Raw genomic sequence first — 19,226 nt, 5'->3', positions numbered from 1 at the left:
AGGATCTGGGCCTTAGACTGTAAGCTTTTTACAATATGCCTATCCAGCACCCAGTACAATGGGATCATGGTCTGACTGAAACATAAACATTAGCAATAATTAATCTGTTATGTCATTTTGGCTGACTGTGTCAAGAGCACATTCTGAAAAATCTTATACTTTAACAGAAAGTATACAGAAAATAAACTGTATTTTTACAGTTTACAACACTGACATAAGTTCTACAACTGCTCCTCCGTGGGCTCAGTCCCTCTCCCATTGACTTGAATGAAAGGAGGATTGGGCTATAGTTATTTAACTGCAGCAGGAGAGATGAAGAATAACACAAAAAGAATGTATAATATTTATCATTACTGAAGAAAATGCCTAAGTATCTGTGAGCAAATTCAGAAAAGTTGGTTACTCAAGCCAACGACTTAGAAGACAGAAAGATATTAATTCTACAGCTATCACTTCTCTTTTATTCACCCTTCTAATCACTACTGTGGTCTGTTTTACTTACCCAATAACTTGATGCTCATAATACCGCAGTGTCCTTTGGAGAGTCTGCCGTATGGTCTGAGGCTACAGAATAACAACAAAAACAAACAACCATTATCAGCAAATCAGCAGCAGCAAAATGTCTGAATAGGTGACTACTGCTTTATCCCTTAATGTACTATTTGTTTTTCCAATTCTACACATTTTCATCTTACACCTGCCATGTTTCCAGCAGTGATGGCTAGGTATTATCCCAGAAGTACTACTAAGCTGTTCTTATATTGCAAATACATCAATATTTCATGGCTCTTTTCCTTATACTTTATTTCACTATTTAAACAGAAATGAATGTTACGACCTGGCACAACTAACGTTGTCTGTAAGACAACAGAAACACAGCTATGGGCTGGTCTACACTAGGGGGAGGGATCGATCTAAGATACGCAACTTCAGCTACGTGAATAGCTTAGCTGAAGTCGAAGTATCTTAGATTGATTTACCTCGGGTCCTCACCGCGCGGGATCGACAGCCGCGGCTCCCCCGTCGACTCTAGACGAGATGCGATAAATCGATCCCTGATACATCAATTACTACCCGCCGATCCGGCAGGTAGTGAAGACATACCCAAAGTAGACAAAGGAGGCCCTTGCTTTATTATTAGTTTTCACAGAATATCACCTGTCAATAATCTCATCATTTTAAAATAAACTTTAAAAGCTATTCAATAACATGTTATTACATCAAGAGATAATGAACCAGCTTTTTCTTGGGACAATATCATATGCTCAATTTTCATCAGCAGGGAAGGGAATTGGCCTTTCCAAATCTATTTGAGACATGGTAGTAGAAAAACTCTCACAGAAAAATTTGTTTTAACAAAATAAATAAAAAATCTATTAAGGTCCAGTTCTCTGACATGTCGTGAACCTTCAACTCTCTGAAGTCAATAGGAGTTAAGGGTACTCACCACCTGCAGAATCAAGCCCTTAAAGGGCAAATTGTGAGGAGTTTCAGGCATTTTTGTGCTATATATTTAACAAGGGCTCCCCACACGGTCTCTTATTGTGAAGTGCTCTCAACTACAGACAAGTGCTTCTTGGTATTGCCCAAATAAGTCATGAGAGCACTTTATCTTCCCAGAAAGTGACGGACATTTATCAAATACATTATTAAGCAATTATATTTTAAGGTTCCCACCTGTCCACCTTCTCCTGTCAGTTTAGCAGAGCCCATATTCAGTGTTCCCAATTCTGATACACAAGATTCCCTGTTGTCTGAGTGTCACGCAGGATCACAGGATAACCAAAGGCAGCCAGGGTCAGAATCACACAAATTTGACCCTTAGGGAAATTTGAGACCAGTGTTTCCCTGCTTTTTGGAACAATTTCCAGCTGCCTCAGAAAGCAGTGGTAGAAATGCTTTTTAATTAGATGTGTTTCATTCCAGAACCTTGCGGCCCCATATTTTGTTGGCCCTATACAAATTCAGCAACTCTGGAGCTAGCCTTATCTTCCACTTCTGCCAGTGGGTTTGGAGAGGAAGGCAGCTCCCTGCTTTTGAATAAATAATAAAATAAATAAAAAGGAGAAAACTGTAATATAATCCTCTCCCCCCACCAGCTCTTTGGGGCCCACAGAATGTAAGAGCAGCCCACACAATTTGAAGAGCTTTTTAAAAAAAAAAAAAAAAAACAGCAAACAAAAGAATTTGTCTGTGCTTCTGAACTTCAATCTGCAGAAATGCATGTACTTGTAAAATAAAGTGGGAAAACAGACTTCAACCTTCTAAAGAGGTTTTTATTCTACATCAGGTAATTACATCTCCTCTCAGCAGGAGTTAAATTTACTAGCTCAGAAAACATTCAAATGCGCTCTTGCAAAACCTACAGACGCTCCATACAAATGAGACAATCACACTTGCAAGAACCAGTCTCCTCCCATTTGGTACAGCAGGTGTCGAAGTCCTAAGGGCCCGATGCAGCTGAAATGTACTTTGGCAGCTGCTGCCACAAGGAAAATTCAGCAGGTTTCCTCTGCTCTGCAGCCACACAGACTAATCCCTGGCAGCGTGAGCAGCGGTACATTTTCCCACTCCGGCAGCCATGATACAGAAATGGATATAAGAAGAGGCCCAAACAGTTGCCCTCTCTACACTCCAGCTCCCCTAACCTTTTCCTCACACTCCCATATCAGCTGCTCCCAGTATGATGCACACACACTCTACAAACTTGTCCCCTCCTCCCCTGCATCTACTCTGGAGTGAGGTGGGAACGCAGCCTGACAGCAGCTTCCACTTGTTAAACTGCAGTTCTGGTTTCCTAAACTGCATCTAGTCCAGAGGTGTGGGAGGCAGCACACTAGGGAGGCTGGGCTGCAGGAGCAGAGAGCAAGCAGCAGAGCTCCTGGTTCTGCTTTCTCACATTAAAAGGTTGCATACCTCAGACTCTTAGCTCCACCCCAATAGAATGTCTGTGGTCCTCCCTTTCCTGAGGGATAAAAGCCGCACTCCTCAGCTAGGCTGACATCAAGATTTGGCCCTACAAGCAGGCTCCCAATCTTATGCTCTGTTCAGCAGTGCACACTGCATGGTTTCCTGTAGGGTCTAACCCTGCAAGAACATTCTGCACATTTTAGCCATCATCACTGTAGTCCAAATTATGTGCATAAATTATTGACAGCATGTTATAACAAAGCTCAAGCCACTTATCAGCAAATCTCAGAAATTAGGGATGGAAAAGATCTGGATATAGTTTTATGATATTGTTTGTAAACATAGCCTTATATAATGTGTTCATCTTGCATATGAATGGTAAAGCTCAAGGGTCAAATTCCCACTTCATTCAGTCAGATTGCAAATGAAAATTGTAACCAGTTTATAACTGTGCAAGGATAGCTGAGGGTAGAACATGAACCTGATGATTTATTGTTCAGATAGCAACTGTATAGTACACAATATGCAAAGCCACATTTACAAAGAAGAAGGTAAAAATATTTCAAATAAAGTTTTTCTATATTCACTACAAATATCTATTGGTTTGTGCTAGAGATCTACAAACTACTCAAAGAATAAAAATCTGTTAGTGTTATTCACCCCTATACACCTCTACCTCGATATGACGCTGTCCTCGAGAGCCAAAAAATCTTACCGCGTCATAGGTGAAACCGCATTACATGGAACTTGCTTTGATCCACCGGAGTGCGCAGCCCCGCCCCCCTGGAGCACTGCTTTACCGAATTCATGTTATATTGGGTGGCGTTATATCAAGGTAGAGGTGTATTTATGAAAATTTCCATGGTTTTAAAACTTGAAATGCCCATTAAAATCAATAGAGTCACACAGTTAAATCCCCAAATTCTGAAAATGTTTAAATAAAGTGGACATTTTATATTTAAACTGAAGTCATCAGGAAAAACACAATTAGTTTTCTGAAGTGGTAATAAGAAAAGAAATTAACAAAAGAAGTACAAGTTAATTTAACAAAACAATCCAACATAAATTATCTTCTAAATTAATCCCATGTGTAAAACTGTAATCCTTACATGAGCATGCGCACACACATACACACATCAAAGCAAGCATTCAAAATAAATGAAATAAACCAGATAGATAAAAAGAATACATATGGATCCATGTGAGATATATTTAGTGCACAAATGAGAAATGACCACTAATGACTTGAACGCTTCTGAATTACCATTTAAATACAAATCCCCCCATGTAGTCTCAGTTGGATATGACTGATAACACCATTATGAAGTAGGTAAGTATTGTGAGAATTAATTAAACTAACAAATGCTAAGTATCATATTATTATTCACTTCCTGATTTATTTATTACACCATGTTGCTATGCTCTGTTAAAAAGCTGCTGTTTCACTTCAGAGGCAGCTGCATTTCACTTCTGGGCAATGTGATTCTAACATGGATCTGACTGTGCCCACCCACACAAGAGTAAGCAATGGAAGGAGAGGGGGTAAGGAACACCCCTCGTTGTGCCCATGTGCAAAAAGCCATCCACAATGACAGCTTCAGTGCTAGTGCCACCCATTTTATATTTTCCAAAGGGGACAGGGAGTGGGTGGGTCTCCTCAACCTTTTGCACTTGCCAGCAGAACTGGCTGGACACAGAATATACTGCACCATCTCCAAGAAGCACAATCCACCTGAGCTCTCTGGAGCTCCAGGAAGCACTGCATCTGTCTAAGATAAAGTGCAGCTTGTAACTATCTATGGGGCAATGCACCTCTTCTCTGCCCCTAATACAAGTCTTTGCCTTAAAGGCACAATAAAACCACATATTTATTAGAGAAGTGCTAAAGCTCATTGGCATCCTTTGAAATGGAAGACTCTACATACGTATAAAATAGTTATAATAATGTCCCTAAGCCTCTAACTGCCAGATGCTGGGACTGGTTGACAGAGATGGGATCATTTGTTGATTGCCCTGTTCTGTTCATTCCCTTTGAAGCATCTGGCATTGGCCACTGTAAGAAGACAGGATACTGGGCTAGATGGACCACAGGTCTGACCCAGTATGGCCATTCTTATGTTCTATAATATTATTAACTATTCACCAGTAATTAGCTCACATTTAATATATAATCAAAACAAAATCATTAGTTTATAGTTAAGTTTTCTAAGTGCATTCAAATTAGGACCATCACCAAAAAAATAAACATACACAGGACTTGCCACACTGGATTCAGACCTAAGGTCCATCTAGTCCAGTGTCCTGCGTGACAGGAGCCAACAACAGACTTCTGAGGAAGGTGTAAGAACCATGCAGCAAGCAGATATGGGGTAATCTGCCCCCCACAGTAGGTCTCACCCTAATCTAGATAGTTGGAGATTTTCTCAAGCCCTGAAGCACGAGGTCTAACATTCCTTTCAAAGCTTTTGTTGACATTAACTATTATAATTTTGAATATTCTTGTTATCCATATCATAGAATCATAGAAGATTAGGGTTGGAAGAGACCTCAGGAGGTCATCTGGTCCAACCCCCTGAACATGCCTTAGTTCTTTTTGAATCTTGTAGTTCTTAGTCGCAACTTCCTGTGGCAATGAGTTCCACCATTTAATCACATGTTGTGTGGAAAAGTATTTTCTTTTATCAGTTTTGAATTTGCCACTTTTTATTTCATTTAGCATCCCCTTGTTCTTGTGTTATGAGGCACGGAGAACAGAAGCTCACAATCTACCTAATCTAGATCATTCACTATTTTATATACTTTTATCACGTCTCTTCTTATTAATCTCTTTTCTGAGGTAAACAACCCTCATCTTTTCAATCTCTCTTCATAGGAGAGTCTTTCCAGGCTCTAGCATCTTCGTTGAACCTCTCTGAACCCCCTCTAGTTCTGCAATATTCTTTTTTGAGATGGAGCAATCAGTACTGCATAGTATTCCAGAGGAGGCCACATCCAGGACTGGATTAATCTATCACTGGGCCCTAGGCAAATATACACTTCTGGGCCTCTATCTTGTTGGAGAAGGAAGCAGTTTCTTTACACAGTGCCCTCCTCTCTCCTTGTCTCTGTTAGGAATGGTAAAGTGAGTCTCAGCTGTGCATGAGGCCTGTTTCTGTCCACTCATCCACTGGTGTGCATTTGCCCGCAAACTGAAAGAATTTAATTCACTTGACTGAGCGGCATTGTGACCTGGTGCATGGGGTCACAATGCTGCTCACTAAGTGAGTGAAGTTCTCTCAGTTTGCATGCAAATCCACAACAGTAAAACACATAATTACATTCATAAATTTCTCCCACCTACCAAATTTGGGCCCTAGGCATGTACCTGGTTTGCCTGTGTGTTAATCCAATCCTGGACACATCATAGATTTACAGCAGGGCAGTCAACAGGCAGACTGTGGGCCAAAGCCAGACCGCCACACGCTTTTGAACAGACTCCAAAATCTTTTTATTTACTTATTATCATTGGGATTTTTTTTTATTATTTTCTCTGGAGTCTGGACCTTGACTATAACTTGACCAAGAAATTTGGACCTTGACAAAAAATAATTGACTACCCCTGATTTACATAAAGTCATTATAACATTCTCCATAGCACTCACCATCCCATTTCTCATGCATCCTAAGATCACACACTAACACTAGGAAGGAAGTAGACCCGATAGAGTTAGGAATTCTAGAGGATAGTAACAGATGAGGGGAGCAGCCTTCTGTCCAGAGAATCTTAGTAGCACTCCAGGACAGGGCCAACCTTAAGGAAAATGGTGCCCTGGGCAAGCTTTCTTTTGTGCCTTTTAAGTACTACTCCCTGAGCAGCGGGTGGCGGTTCAGCAGGCAAACCAACAGCTGGAGTGGAGGTGGTGCTGCAGGTGTCATGCTGCTGGGAGGATGAAGAGGGGATTAATGTGATTGCCTGACTTCTGCTCCGCAGCCCCTTTATTCCCTCACCCCGTCTCCCAGGTGGGCATGGCCCTTCTGCAACCTCTTAACCACAGTGCGCACACATACCTTGACCATGGTGCCCTGGCCAGTCGCCCACCCATAAGGCCAGCCCTGATCCAGGGAGGGTTTTCTGACCCTCTAAAGTCTTTAATAATTTCTCCTTGTAAAAACTAAGTGGCTTCTAGCTTAGCCACTGAAGCGCTTCAGCACTTCCACTGTCATGCACTTAAAACTTAAGCCCTTAAAAATGTAAGCGCATGAAAGTTAAGCATTGAAGAGCATAATTGGCTCAGCTAGAAACCACTTTGCTTCTATCTCAATTTTTTTAAAGGAATTCAGTCAAGTCAGAGGGTCCCCCTAGACTTCTGTACCCTGAGGTGTTGCAAAGCTACCTCCTAAACAAATCAGTTCTGCACATTGCAAAGCCAAGCCATCAGAGAGCTCGGCCAATTTGGTGATTCACTGTTTAAAGTTTTACGTGCTTGCAACTTTTAGTGCTGAATCACTCAATTGGCTGATGTTTACATAAACTGACAGCTTTGCTGCTGGTGATCTGGCTTTAATGAGGAATGCTTTTTTTATTTCATGTTTCAAAATAAATTTTATTCAACATTTTATTCAAATCTCTGTGCACAAGAGATTATAGATTTGTAAATGAGTGTCAGTTGGTGGGTTTGGCAACTGGTCTCTTTATGAGTGAAAAGTGGCTGAAAAGTCATTCTGACTTCTGGTCATTTCTATAGTATTTATCCTGTAGTTTTGAAACTTCCCAAAATCATTATTTTCATACCAGTAGCTTGTTCCTATTAAAAGCTGTGAGGGTAAGGCAAACTAGCAACGAGGCCTTCTCCTTGCAACCTTCAATTTAAGCACTTAACCACATTCCAGAACTACCAGGGAGTTGGGAGAAAAGCTGGGTGAATCACTGAATCTAGAGGGCCTGCAGAGACCAGGGAAAGACAAAGGCTCTGATCTAAGATTAGGGTGACCAGTCGTCCCGATGTTATCAGGACTGTCCCGATATTTGCTTATTTGTCCCGCGTCCCGACCTACCTTCGGTCGGGACGCAAATTGTCACGATATTTTAGAGTAACTTATCCCTTTGAGGGCTACAGACAAACTGCACCTCATTTTTTCCCTAACATTGAAAGTTAGTTTTGTAGTTTGCAAGCAGGTACCTGTAGAAAGAATTTTAATCATAATTAACTAGAATGACTTATTTTATTCAAAGCACAGTTTAACAGCACTTACAATTAAGACTGGGGGGAGGGGGCTTTATTTTTTGCAAACATTGTAAGATCCAGAAAGAGCTTATTGACATTGTGTCATTGTGAAGTAAGATAGCTCTGCTCTCCAGCAACCACACTGGAAAATAACATAGGACTCATCTATGATGGAATTTGCCCTAGTTTAGTTACAGCTATTGTGGCATATCCCAAGTGTAGACAGGCAAGACTGCTTTACACTTATGCATGAGCTCAAACTAGATGATCATAATGGTCCCTTCTATTTTATAATCTGTGATTTTCTGCAGTGCAACTTGACATTGAGAAGAGTTGAACCAGTGCAAACCATTTATCGCAGTTTTACCTGTCTACACTAGGGGACCACATTTGTGCAGCTATCCTGGTGTTTGGTCACCCATGGCTGAAATTCCCTGTATAGGCAAGGCCTTATTTCTGTCTAAATCCTCAAGTAGAGTCACAGCATTCTGGAGATGAGAACCTGTCCTCCCCCATTCTCTGCTTCAAGAGACAGATTTTTTTCAGAGATTACAAGATATTCAGGATTTCAGCCTGAATATATGAAAACTTTAGGAGGATAATTAGGCTTATCCAAGAATTTCATGAAACTGTATTTTTTTATCCCAAGCAGAAAGTCATGGGACATTCTTCTTGCTTGTGCACGATACAGTAGCTATTATTATAACTGGTCTAAGGATTATGTTTGCAATATTGGAACCAAAGGTTCAAATCTCTGCAAGGGTAATACAATCCTTCACTCCTCAGAGGCAGATAATGAGTTTTATACAGGAGATGAAGATTCTTTGCATGAGATGCTAAACCCCCAAGATTTTCCCATGGTGATTTTCATATTAGTAAGGGTTTGCCAGGCTGTTTTAAGTTAATACTTCCATTGCTGCACACCATGCTGTGAGCTGGTTGTCTGCCTGGCTACTGGCCTTCCACACCAGAAATGACTGTATGTAAAAAGTGATTTTGGATCTTTTAAATTGAAAGGTACTATATAAAATAGGGGTAGGCAACCTATGGCACGCGTGCCAAAGACGGCACGCAAGCTGATTTTCAGTGGCACTCACACTGCCCGGGTCCTGGCCACTGGTCCGGGGGGCTCTGCATTTTAATTTAATTTTAAATGAAGCTTCTTAAACATTTTAAAAACCTTATTTACTTTACACACAACAATAGTTTAGTTATATATTATAGACTTATAGAAAGAGACCTTCTAAAAACATTAAAATGTATTACTGGCACGCAGAACCTTAAATTAGAGTGAATAAATGAAGACTCGGCACACCACTTCTGAAAGGTTGCCAAACCCTGATATAAAAGGTATAATATTATTAAGTTTAAGAAAATGAACCCTGTTAGCCTGCCACAATCACTTACTTCTTCAAAACAGTGTGTACTCCTGACTTTAAATGTTCTAACTGGAAGTGCCACCGGTGATCTCCCTGAGTTTTATTGACAATTATAAGACTTTTTCCTTTAAACAATCATTCCTAATAGATGGCTGCCTCTGCTGCGGAGGTCAACCAAACCCGCCATATGATGCCCAACCAGTCAAGTAGACAAGTTGGTAGCAATTGTGACTAAAACATTGTTTGAATTTACCTATTATTTAAGACATGTACATTCTCAATCCAGTAAGTCAGGCAGAAATCTCTTCTCAGCAATAATGAAATTTGATCCATAATGATATTCTGATGGGTTAATATTGAATCATTATGGTCTACAGTACGCAGTGTAAAATGTGTAAATGTGCTAATTTCTCCTTCTAGTGGCTACAGCCTGCTATTGTTAGGGATCATTAAAAAGGGGATAGAGAATAAGACTGAGAATATATTATTGCCCTTATATAAATTGATGGTACGCCCACATCTCGAATACTGCGTACAGATGTGGCCTCCTCATCTCAAAAAAGATATACTGGCACTAGAAAAGGTTCAGAAAAGGGCAACTAAAATGATTAGGGGTTTGGAACGGGTCCCATTTGAGGAGAGATTAAAGAGGCTAGGACTCTTCAGCTTGGAAAAGAGGAGACTAAGGGGGGATATGATAGAGGTATATAAAATCATGAGTGATGTGGAGAAAGTGGATAAGGAAAAGTTATTTACTTATTCCCATAATACAAGAACTACGGGTCACCAAATGAAATTAATAGGCAGCAGGTTTAAAACAAATACAAGGACGTTCTTCTTCCCGCAGCACACAGTCAACTTGTGGAACTCCTTACCTGAGGAGGTTATGAAGGCTAGGACTATAACAGCGTTTAAAAGAGAACTGGATAAATTCATGGTGGTTAAGTCCATTAATGGCTGTTAGCCAGGATGGGTAAGGAATGGTGTTCCTAGCCTCTGTTTGTCAGAGGATGGAGATGGATGGCAGGAGAGAGATCACTTGATCATTGCCTGTTGGTCCACTCCCTCTGGGGCACCTGGCATTGGCCACTGTCGGCAGACAGGATACTGGGCTAGATGGACCTTTGGTCTGACCCGGTACGGCCGTTCTTATGTTCTTATCTACAGAAATAATTCCTTTAGTTCACGTGGTTGAGGTTTGTGCTTCGATACGGCAGGTCTAGGTTCAAATCCAGCTAACAACTCAAGATCACTGAGGAAAAAACAATGAAGATACATTTTACATTTATTCTTCATCTAATTTTTAGTGATTTTGTGACTCTTAAATAAGAGTTTATATACTAATTTAAAGGAGAGTCCTTGTTGAATGTTGTTGGAAATGGGGATTGTATAGAAAAAGACAATTCTGAAATCAGGTTATTTAATAGTAAATCTAGAGCTGGATTCAAAGCTTACTGAACTCAATGGAAAAAAATGCCTCCTGAATTCAATGGTCTTTGGATCAGGCCATTAAACAACGGAAGAGGTCTTAAATTGTTAAATGTTTATCAGGTTTGATTGCAATTTCATGTACGGTATATATTTCAGGAAGGAAATATGTTACCTAAGCCATTCAGACCACAAAAGCAAACCAAAATTTTAAAAGATTTAGTTTTATGTAATACTATAATTTTCTTTCCAAAAACATCAGTTAAATGCTTGAGGGCATAGCTTCCTCTAGATGCATGTCTAATTTCCAGTGAACTAACAGGAGTTACTCTACACACCTGGAGGGGAGTGAGCCTATGTCCCTTAGGTGGGCACATTGTATTTTATTTTCAAATCAGTGACAAATTATTTTCTTATTTTAATTCTATTTTCAGCCCTACACTGGATACAAGTCAAGATCAAACTGGAGCAAATGTGAAAACTGCTGCAAATGTGAAAAGTGTCCTGTGGAATAATACATTGTATTTTCTATACTATAAAACCCTTATTTGATGGAACTAGAGTACCATTGCCTTTTATCAGAGCCCATTAAAGGCAGAAAACTCTATGCTGAAAGTGAAGAATATATAATATCATCATTTCTAGTTATAATTAATCATAATTTATGTCATCACCCAAAGTCAAAATTAATCTTTTAAAATGAGGCATAGCAATAAATATGGCAGCATAATAGGAATAGAATTTAAATTTGAGAGAGATGTACATGTGATTATGCCAGTTTCATGGAGGATAGGGTCATCGATGGCTATTAGCCATGATGGTCACGGATGCAATGCCATGCTCTGGGTGTCCCTAAGCCTCTGCCTGCCAGAAGCTGGGAGTAGATGACAGGGGATAGATCACTCAATAATTACCCAGTTCTGTTCATTCCCTTTGAAGCACCTGGCATTGGCCACTGTCGAAAGACAAGATACTGGGCTAGATGGACTACTGGTCCGACCCAGTATGGCCGTTCGTACATTCGGTTAATTTCTCACAAACTAGGTCCTGTTGGAAAAGTGTGCAAATCAACTTACGTGCTGGATTTCTGGAATTTTTTGCCAACTCTTAGAAAATATGAACCAGTCCAATGAGAAAGGCTCCTACTGATTTCAAGGACAGTGGGATCAGGCCCTGAATGAATGTCTCCCTTTTCCAATCCTTTTTTCAAATTTCTGGACACTTAAAGAACCACCTCACTGATTTCAGTTCAGATGGATAACTATAAAGGGAGTGAGTCTCTTCTGTCCATGAACGTGACCCTTAGGGCTGGTCTACACTGGGGGGGGGGGGAATCGATCTAAGATACGCAACTTCAGCTACGTGAATAGCGTAGCTGAAGTCGAAGTATCATAGATCGATTTGCCTCGGGTCCTCATGGCGCGGGATCAATGGCCACGGCTCCTCCATCGACTCTGCTACCGCCTCTCGCTCTGGTGGAGTTCCTGAGTTGACGGGGAGCATGTTCGGGGATCGATTTATCGCGTCTCGTCTAGACGCGATAAATCAATCCCCGATAGATCGATTACTATCCGCCGATCCGGCGGGTAGTGAAGACGTCCCTTAGGTGCACAACTCCCATTAGAGTTAACAAAAGTTGCCTACAGCTTTGCAGAGACATGGATGAGGGTTGCAAGAGAGCAGAGCTAAGGCAAGCCAAGGGCTGATGAACATGCTGCCTTGTTAGGCATCATTCAGTGATATGTAATATGTCGAAGGGAGCGGACTGTGCAGCGTGAATGGCCAGCAAACACTGTGCCCAGGGCTTGCTGTGTAGAGCAGCTGAGTGTGGTTCCCAGTAAACATTATCTTTCACACTCAACTGCTCAACACAACAAGCCCTGGGCACTGCATTCTTCCCAGCCCTTCAGACTGCAGTGCCTGCTTCTTTCAGCTGTGTCTGTGGCTGGGTGTCATAATAGCCTCTATTCTTATTTTCCCTATGGTCAGCTCTTCTGTACGCTTGTAAAGCAGTACTCCAGGGTGGCAACAGGAGTATCTTGAAATGATAACAATGTTCCCTGTGCACACTGTTAGCTTTTGCAGGATAGGCCTGATCACCTCTCTCTCATGCCACCTGGATGTTCTGCCCCCTCTGCACACTCCACTTTCTCCCCTGCTCACAAGCTCTCAGATCAGGGAGGATATAGAAATCTGCTCACGTTGCTTAGTGCTGCGTACTTTTCTTCAAACTATGCAGAAACCTCTCTGTGCAAGTGGGGCCCAATATTCCTCTCAATTACTTCAATTAAAAGAATTGGGCCCATGATAAGCTAACTCTGAACACTTGGTTTTCAGACCACCATACTTTTCAACAGCCTGCACCAAAATACATGGCACATATTCTAGGACATCTTTAGGACCTTAAGCCACAAGGGCCCTATTTTCATTTACATCAAAGTCACTTTACACTGCTCTGGCAGGGTATAGGATCCTTAAAGAAGGAGTAAATTACATTTTCAGCCATTTCAAGGCCCCTTTATATGAAAAAAAACCAGCATAAAGTGGCTGTAGGGTGAATGAGAATCATGCCCCTAAATGTTTTCTAATAACCTGATCCAGCCAGAATCCGCAAAAGGGAACTTTTTAAACAGGTATTTTAGAGGCGAGCTCAATCAGGTGATCTGAAAGTGCAAGAAACGGTTTCTTTTCAGTTCTTTGGAAGAAAAACTCCAGAATTAGACACTGAAAATACCGTAAGTTTAAAAAACAAATCTTTCTACCTTCTGCAGAAAGTGATACTTATGCAATGGCAGCCTTCAACTAGACAGCCACATCTGACAGATTACAAGTGATACAAAATTCAGTAGCCAATTTTCTGTATATCTTAGCACAAAATAGCTCATGTAGTTCATGAATGCATTTCTTTCCAGTTGCATTTTGTTTTCCTTTGGCAATTAAGTACTTTTCTACTCACCCTGTCTGTTACATATTTAACAAGAGTTGGCAAGAGCCAACAACTGCATTGTTTTGGAGGGGCATAATAGTTTGTTATGCTTTCAACTCTTCTTTCATTCTAGTGCTCTTCATATCACAGCTTTTTCACTCCAAGCTGCAATAGATTCTCTCTCTCTCTCTTCCACCCTGGATGCTCTCTCTCATTCAGCACCTTTGTCCCTTAGATGCTCCTTCTCTGTCTGATCCTCTGCCCCTTGGATGTTCCCTTGCAGTCAGCTCTCATGCTCAATTCTTGCCTTCACAGATCAATTCTTTGGAGCCTCTGCTACCTCCTGATTGAAACAACATCACAACAGGAATCCCTCTGCATGCCACAGCATTACACACAAATATTATTTTTCTCTCTCAGTGAAAACTACAAAATAGATACTACTCTGCGTCTGAACCCTTGCCATCTTGGCACTAACATGTTGAGCGTAACACTATGGCTAACTGCAAACATTGAAAGATCTGTGGCGTCTTTCAACTTTGAAAGCATTTAATACAGGGGAGAAAAGTGCTGCGGAATTCACTCTGGAAATGAAGACACCCAGTTGTTCCCCAATATATGTGATCCTTCAGATTTAACTGCTCGAATTAAATTGACATTGCCCTCCTCTCACGTTTTATATCAGTGTAACTCAATTAACTTCAGTATAAATACTCCTGATTTACATCAGTGTATGGGAGAAGAAAACTGGGTGCAAAGTATTAAACATAAGAGTGACTTGACAGACTGTAAGACCGGTATTCTGCTGAACACAGCACTACATCTGTAGTTGTGCTGTTGTGTTAACACTGAAAAGACTTTCAACAAAAAAAAAATTAAAATCATAATATCTTGGATCAATTATTTCTAGAACAGATTGGGCCTGATTCTCCTGTCACTTACATAGCATTTGTGCCAGTGTGACTTTATTAACTTTGTGGAGTTACTCCTGATTTCAACCAGTGTAAGTGAAATCAGAATCAGGCACCATATATTTGGCACTAACATGCTTGGATGAAATTAAGAAAGGGAAATTTTAGGTTAAAAAAATCCAGCAGTAACAGCTATCTCCTATGGAAACCAGTGGAAGACTGATTGCTTAGGACATTAAAACTAGATTGGACGCAACCTGCACAATCATGAATGAATAAACCTGTAATGGCAGAAAGGTGGACTAGATTATTTAACAAGTCTTCCCCAACTCTAGATTCTATGATTCTGTTTATTCTTCAAACTAATGCAATGATTAACTAAAATTAAGCTGTAAAACAGTAGCTGTCTTTTACAGCATCCCACTACAGAAGGTAACAGTCAAAGCTGTGAAAATACAAATGCTAAAGTTATCAGCAATAGTAATACTAGATCTAAAAATACTATACTGAGCTACCTCAGAATATTTTAAATATTGGGTAAAACTTGCTCTAGTTATACCACCTGTATTACTATTATATTAAATAATTTAATTATTTTATAATAATGCAAGATAGGCCACCTGGGATGCCTTCTATTAATTTCAGCATTACAGGATCAGATTCCTCCCGGGGAGGGAAAAATCAATGTAAGAGAAAACTCTACACAGAAACTGCAAAACTATTAACTATGTAATGCACTAAACTTTCCTTGTTAAACAACTGGTCTACTTCCGTCTACCCAATCCAAATCATAATGAACAAAAAGGAGTACTGAACATCACAAGCAAAGCATCCTCAGTAATATAATATTAGGCAGGTAGATAATTTCCAATGCTGGATAACAGAATATAAGAAGGCTTAGTGATTGCCACATTATTCAGCAGATATTATCTGACTATAGATGAACATACTAGTTGTTAAAACTAGAAATTGATACCTTAATACATTAGAGTAATTTATGTCTCTAAGAACCAAATATTCAACTGCAGCTGGAAATGTTCTGATCCTCATATATATGATTATGGAGCTCAACAGACATATCTTATATGGGAGAAAATTTTTTTTACATATAACAACTTAACACTGAAAATGTTTGTGTCATTAATTTTACAGTCTTCCAAACTAACAGAATTGTATATAGCAGGTTTCTATCCAAATTCAAAATGAATGTTAATGGTCACAGTATTTTAACATTCTTCCTTAATTCTCAGATGTAGACATGATTATTCAAGTAATCATCAACAAAGCATTTTTAAGAGACTGAGGTATTCAAATTGCACCCATTTCAATGAATGCTAGAACTCAAGGCAAATCTGTCACTCAAAACTTTTTACCCTGTTCAATAAGGAAAAAAACCTACACATGAAAGGAGTTCATATCTATTCAGGACAGGAAAAAATATGTACGGCAAGCACTATGTACATTTTGGGTGAAGTAGGAATGTTTTAGAAAACAATAATACATCATCAGCGGTTAGTTACAATTATTAATCGTAATTATTACTCATTTTTTAAATAATTTCTTTAAAAAATACTGTAGGTTTACTATTTTGAACAGGCTTTTTGCAGGAAGGGAATTCAAGCTGAAATTACAAACATGACTAATAGGATAGCTGAGGGTATTTTTATTTCCCAGCCCAGTTATAAACACTTGATTTCTAATAGGAGTTCTTTAAATCTGGTTTAAGTTGCTTAAAATAAACAGACTAAAACTCCATGACAAGGGGGCACTGCAATTATGCTAAGTAATATGAAAATCTCTATGAACTAAGATAACTGGAAGAAAGTTAAACATTTACCAACAAAAGTAAATATTAATTTTAATCAAAATAACTAAGTCATTGCTTATACCAAAAACAAGTTCAGTTTTTTTATTTAAAAACATTTTATTATGTACTAGTAAACACAGCTTGTATGCAATTTTAATTATGATTCTATATTTGATTGCTATTTATACTATGTAATAGTTCAAAGACACTGAATCTTTCCCAATCTCTGTTCATGCTACTTGGGAAATGCTCTATTTTTATGACTAGTAAAACAGCTGCGGCTGGGTTGATTTTCCATATCCCTCCCCTTACTAGAAAAAGTATGAAAAGGAATATAAGCAACAGCCCATTTTAAATGATCTATGCTGAGTGGTTTGCACAGGTTAATAACTCCTCATTCTCCTCTCAGCAAACTTGATTCCCAGCAGTAGCTCCTGGAGCGCTGGGCATTTTACTTACTGCACAGTCCCTATTTAAATGAGATGCCCCCAATGGCACCAATTTTGGGGGGAATGTGCCACACACACACACACCCCAAAAGGTTTTTGCACTTACTTAAAAGTTCCATAGGCCACCGAGCTCCGGGGGCCATGGCCCAACCACTTTTAAGCAGTGGTCCTCTGTTAAATGTAGGGATGCTTTTAAATCATAACAACTACTGCTGGAGTGGTCCAGAGCAGGGCACCAGCTGCGTGGTTGCACCAGTGAAATTTCACCCGGCTGGGCCACATTGGAGTGAGCGGCATTGCGATCTGGTGCAGGTGGTTGCAGTGCCACTGAAATTTGGCCTGGCTGCCCCTCCCTCCAGATAGTGGAGCAGCCAGGCCAAAGGTGTTGCGACCTGTTGCAAGGGAAGTCTGTTCTATAGGGCAGAGCACAGAGGGGTCCTCCAAGGACTCCAATCCTAGTAACACCGGCTCATGCACCTGGGGTGAGGAAGACCCGGGTCCCTGCGAGAGGAAAGGGGGAATTTCCTCCCGCCAAGAAGTATCTGTATCGGGCCACTGCCCAAGAGCAGCATCAGAGGGTGCTCAAAAGGTCTGACAAGAAGTGGGTTAGACACGGTCTACAACTGAAATACGGGCGAGAGGAGAGAGTGAGCGACTGCCGGGACCCTACCCCCATCCTGCAGACCCCCCCTGCCCAGCGGGCAGAAGCGCTCCGCAAGTGGCTCCAGGAGCAGCAGAAAGCAGGGGGGCGCGTGCACAAAAGGGGCTGGGGACAAGGCACCTCAGCACGCCCGGCCCGCGGCTGCGGGAAACCCATCAGGGCTGCACAAGAGCGGGCGCTGCAGCCCCCGAGCATCCGCGCTCACAGCCCAGCGCGCTCGGGGACTCGGGCAGGCTGGCGGAGAGGGACCGGGGGGTCCGGGCAGTGAGGCCAGTGCAGTGCCCGGGAGGGCGGGGGTGTCGGGGAGATTTAGGTTCCCGCGCAGGGGCACTGGGGGGATATAGGGGGGGAGACGGGGGTCGCTCGGGGCAGCGAGGAGGACATGAGGAAGGGCAGAGGGGTCCGGGCACAGTGGGGTATATGGATAGGATTGCGGGGGCATATCAAGGAGGATGCGGAGAGGATACAGGGGGCCGGACGGAAAAGGGGCTATAGAGGTAGATTCTGGGGGGCGGGACATGAGCAAGAGGGGGGCTATAGGGGCAGGATGCGGGTGCAGGGAGGATATAAGGGTCCGGGCAAGGGGGGAAGGGAAACAGGGGTCGATTCTGGCTGGGGTTGGAGGGGAGGAGACAGGAGTCCAGGCAGGGAAGGATTCGGGGAAGGGGGGATGTGGGGCCCGGAGTCCTGAGCTCCAGCCTGACGTCCCCCACCAAGGGGCAGGCAAGAGACCTGCTGGGGGGAGCCCCTCGCCCCCAGGCAGCCGCCAGCCCCGGGGCGCGACACGTCCCCTGCCCCCGCCCGGGCTACGTACTGTGGGAGCCGTCAGGCGGCTGATGCTCTCCCCGAGAGAGTCTAGGTTGACCCGTCTCCTGCGCGGAGCCCTCCTGGCGGCGGCGGCGACCGGGTCCTGCGGGCCGGGCGGGCTCCGGCTGCCGTTCCAGCAGAGCCTGGACAGGGGACATTCTCCCTCCTCCTCCGGGCTGGTCTCCAGATAGTCCGAGCCCAGCGAGCTGAAGGACTCCGAGGAGATCTTCCGGCGGGCCATGCTGCTGCGGGCGCCGGGCGAGCATCAGATGTGCAGGGGCAGCGCGGCGGGGCTGCGGCGGGGCTCGGCCAGGCTGCGGGGACCCGGGGGGCGGCTCATGGCTGGAAGTTCATGCCCCAGCCCGGGTGCCTGCGGCCGGAGGGAGCGGATCCGTGCTGCAGCCTGGCCCCGGCTCAGCGCCTCCCGCGCCCTGGCCAGGGGGTGCCGAGCGCTCCGCCGGGCTGGGCGGTTTTAAAGCAGATGCCGCCGCTGCCGCCGCCGCTTCGCTCGGCTCCTGCCTCCCTCCCTCCCGCGCCCCCGCCCGCCGGAACCACGTGGGGTTGGGAGGCTTCGCCTCGCCTGTCGCCGCAGCTCGGGAGCCGCAAGGGCACTTTCCCGGGACTTCCCCTGGGCACCCCCTGGAGAGAACCGGCGCCCACCCCCTTGGGCTGTCAGTCCCCTCCCCCACCCCGGTGCGTCCGATGGCCGGGGTCTTCTGTCCCCCGGTGCATGCGATGGCCCCG

General features: G+C 42.8%; 1 protein-coding gene across 1 annotated transcript in view; it reads right to left on the bottom strand.

Moving 5' to 3' along the window:
• Nucleotides 1-18,723, bottom strand: part of GUCY1A2 (guanylate cyclase 1 soluble subunit alpha 2) — a 269,493-nt gene extending 250,770 nt beyond the window's left edge. Inside the window, exons 1-2 of the mRNA XM_065422786.1 lie at nucleotides 18,490-18,723; nucleotides 503-564 (exon numbers count right to left, since the gene is read on the bottom strand). Coding sequence (XP_065278858.1) covers nucleotides 503-564; nucleotides 18,490-18,723 — 296 coding nt within the window. The remainder of the gene's footprint in view (nucleotides 1-502; nucleotides 565-18,489) is intronic.
• Between the last annotated feature and the right edge of the window lie 503 nt (nucleotides 18,724-19,226).

This window comes from Emys orbicularis, chromosome 1, assembly GCF_028017835.1.
Source record: "Emys orbicularis isolate rEmyOrb1 chromosome 1, rEmyOrb1.hap1, whole genome shotgun sequence".
NCBI lineage: Eukaryota > Metazoa > Chordata > Testudines > Emydidae > Emys > Emys orbicularis.
Note: the sequence above shows the minus strand (reverse complement) of the source record. Positions and strands in the feature narration are given on the sequence as shown.